Source organism: Carcharodon carcharias, unplaced genomic scaffold (genome assembly GCF_017639515.1).
Source record: "Carcharodon carcharias isolate sCarCar2 unplaced genomic scaffold, sCarCar2.pri scaffold_1058_ctg1, whole genome shotgun sequence".
Classification (NCBI taxonomy): domain Eukaryota; kingdom Metazoa; phylum Chordata; class Chondrichthyes; order Lamniformes; family Lamnidae; genus Carcharodon; species Carcharodon carcharias.
Window position 1 is genome coordinate 32,501 of NW_024470930.1, and position 2,500 is coordinate 35,000.

Genomic DNA, 2,500 nt, shown 5'->3' on the forward strand with positions numbered 1-2,500 from the left:
TCTGTCTCTCTCTCTCTCTCTCTGTCTCTCTTTCTCTGTCTGTCTCTCTCTCTCTTTCTGTCTCTGTCTCTCTCTCTCTATCTCTCTCCCTCTCTGTCTGTCTCTCTCTCTCTGTCTCTCTCTTTCTCTCTGTCTCTCTCTCTGTCTCTCTCTCTCTCTCTCTGTCTCTCTCCCTCTCTCTCTCTCTCTGTCCCCCCCTCTCTCTCTCTCTCTCTGTCCCTCTCTCTCTCTCTGTCTGTGTCTCTCTCTCTGTCTCTCTCTTTCTCTCTCTCTCTCTGTCTCTCTCTCTGTCTCTCTCTCTGTCTCTCTCTCTGTCTCTCTCTCTGTCTCTGTATCTCTCTCTCTGTCTCTCTCTCTCTCTGTCCCTCTCTCTCTCTGTGTCTCTCTCTCTCTCTGTCTCCCTCTCTGTCTCTGTGTCTCTCTCTCTGTCTCTCTCTCTCTCTGTCCCTCTCTCTGTCTCTGTCTCTCTCTCTCTCTCTGTCTCTCTCTCTGTCTCTGTATCTCTCTCTCTGTCTCTCTCTCTCTCTCTCTCTCTGTCTCTCTCTCTCTCTCTGTCCCTCTCTCTCTCTCTCTGTCTCTCTCTCTCTGTCTCTCTCTCTGTCTCTGTATCTCTCTCTCTGTCTCTCTCTCTCTCTGTCCCTCTCTCTCTCTGTCTCTGTATCTCTCTCTGTCTCTCTCTCTCTCTCTGTCCCTCTCTCTCTCTGTCCCTCTCTCTCTCTCTGTCTCTGTATCTCTCTCTCTGTCTCTCTCTCTCTCTCTCTCTGTCTCTCTCTCTGTCCCTCTCTCTCTCTGTCTCTCTCTCTGTCTCTGTGTCTCTGTCTCTGTGTCTCTCGCTCTGTCTCTCTCTCTCTGTCTCTCTCTGTCCCTCTGTCTCTCTCACTCTCTCTCCCTCTCTCCCCAGGGTCCGTGTGAGAGGGCTGTCTGGGCCGCTCGGGTCCTGCAGAACGCTCTGCTCCACACAGCTCCGGGCCTGGTTAGGGACCGGAAACACTACCTGAAGACCCTGCGGTGAGTGACATGATGGGCGGTGGGTGGGGGTGGGGTCGGGGTCGTGGGGAGGGGTGTGTACGTCTGCGGAGGAGGGAGGAGAGGTCAGAACGCCCCCAGCGCTCCCCACAGGCTACCCCACCTCTCCCACTCCCCCCACAGACACACCAATCCCTCAGGGAGACACAGATCCTCGATCGAACCCCCTCCCAAACCCTCCACCTCTACCATCGAGAAGGACGAGGGCAGCAGTGTGTGTACCATCTACAAGATGCACTGCAGCAACTCGCCAAGGGCTCCTTCGACAGCACCGCCCAAACCCACCACCTCTACCATCTAGAAGGACGAGGGCAGCAGACACATGGGGAACACCCACCACCTGCAAGTTCCCCTCCCAGCCACTCACCATCCCGACTTGGGAATATATCGGCCGTTCCTTCACTGTCACCGGGTCAAAATCCTGGAACTCCCTCCCTAACAGCGCCGTGGGTGTACCTACACCACACGGACAAAATCCTGGAACTCCCTCCCTAACAGCGCCGTGGGTGTACCTACACCACACGGGACAAAATCCTGGAACTCCCTCCCTAACAGCACCGTGGGTGTACCTACAGGCTCGAGTAGAGGGGCTGAATGGCCACCTCCTGTTCCTGTGTAACAGGCTCGGGGAGGAGGAGGGGCTGAATGGCCTCCTCCTGTTCCTGTGTAACAGGCTCGGGGAGGAGGAGGGGCTGAATGGCCTCCTCCTGTTCCTGTGTAACAGGCTCGGGGAGGGGATTGCGGGGAGGGGGGTTGGTGCTGAAACGCTGCTCGACACCTAAGGCACGAACCCGACTGGCGAAGTAAAAGGTCCCTCTCTCTCCTGTGCGTCGCAGGCAAAGCTGCACCGGGAAGGAGCTGGTGGACGAGGTGATGAAGCTGAACCCGATCCTGCAGAGCAGGCCTCAGGCTGTCGGCGTTCTGCAGCTGCTGGTCGAAGAAGGAGTCCTGATTAACGGTGAGCGGCTTACACGCCGAATCCCAGTCCCAAAGCAGCCCCCACTGCCATAACCCAGACCCTGAGAAAGGACCTGGCCCCTCCCTCAGCGCTGACCCTCCGACAGTGCGGCTCTCCCTCAGCGCTGAGCCTCCGACAGTGCGGCTCTCCCTCAGCACTGACCCTCCGACAGTGCGGCTCTCCCTCAGCACTGACCCTCCGACAGTGCGGCGCTCCCTCAGCACTGACCCTCTGACAGTGCGGCACTCCCTCTGCGCTGACCCTCCGACAGTGCGGCACTCCCTCAGCACTGACCCTCCGACAGTGCGGCACTCCCTCTGCGCTGACCCTCCGACAGTGCGGCTCTCCCTCTGCGCTGACCCTCCGACAGTGCGGCACTCCCTCAGCACTGACCCTCCGACAGTGCGGCACTCCCTCTGCGCTGACCCTCCGACAGTGCGGATCTCCCTCTGCGCTGACCCTCCGACAGTGCGGCTCTCCCTCAGCACTGACCCTCCCACATTGCGGCGCTCCCTC

General features: G+C 58.8%; 1 protein-coding gene across 1 annotated transcript in view; it reads left to right on the forward strand.

Moving 5' to 3' along the window:
• LOC121275135 (rap guanine nucleotide exchange factor 3-like) overlaps nt 1-2,500 on the forward strand; it is a gene marked incomplete at its 3' end in the record, with an annotated part of 28,479 nt that overhangs the window by 25,693 nt on the left and 286 nt on the right. The window contains exons 3-4 of the mRNA XM_041182551.1: nt 902-1,008; nt 1,863-1,984. Of these exons, the coding sequence (XP_041038485.1) occupies nt 902-1,008; nt 1,863-1,984 (229 nt within the window). The remainder of the gene's footprint in view (nt 1-901; nt 1,009-1,862; nt 1,985-2,500) is intronic.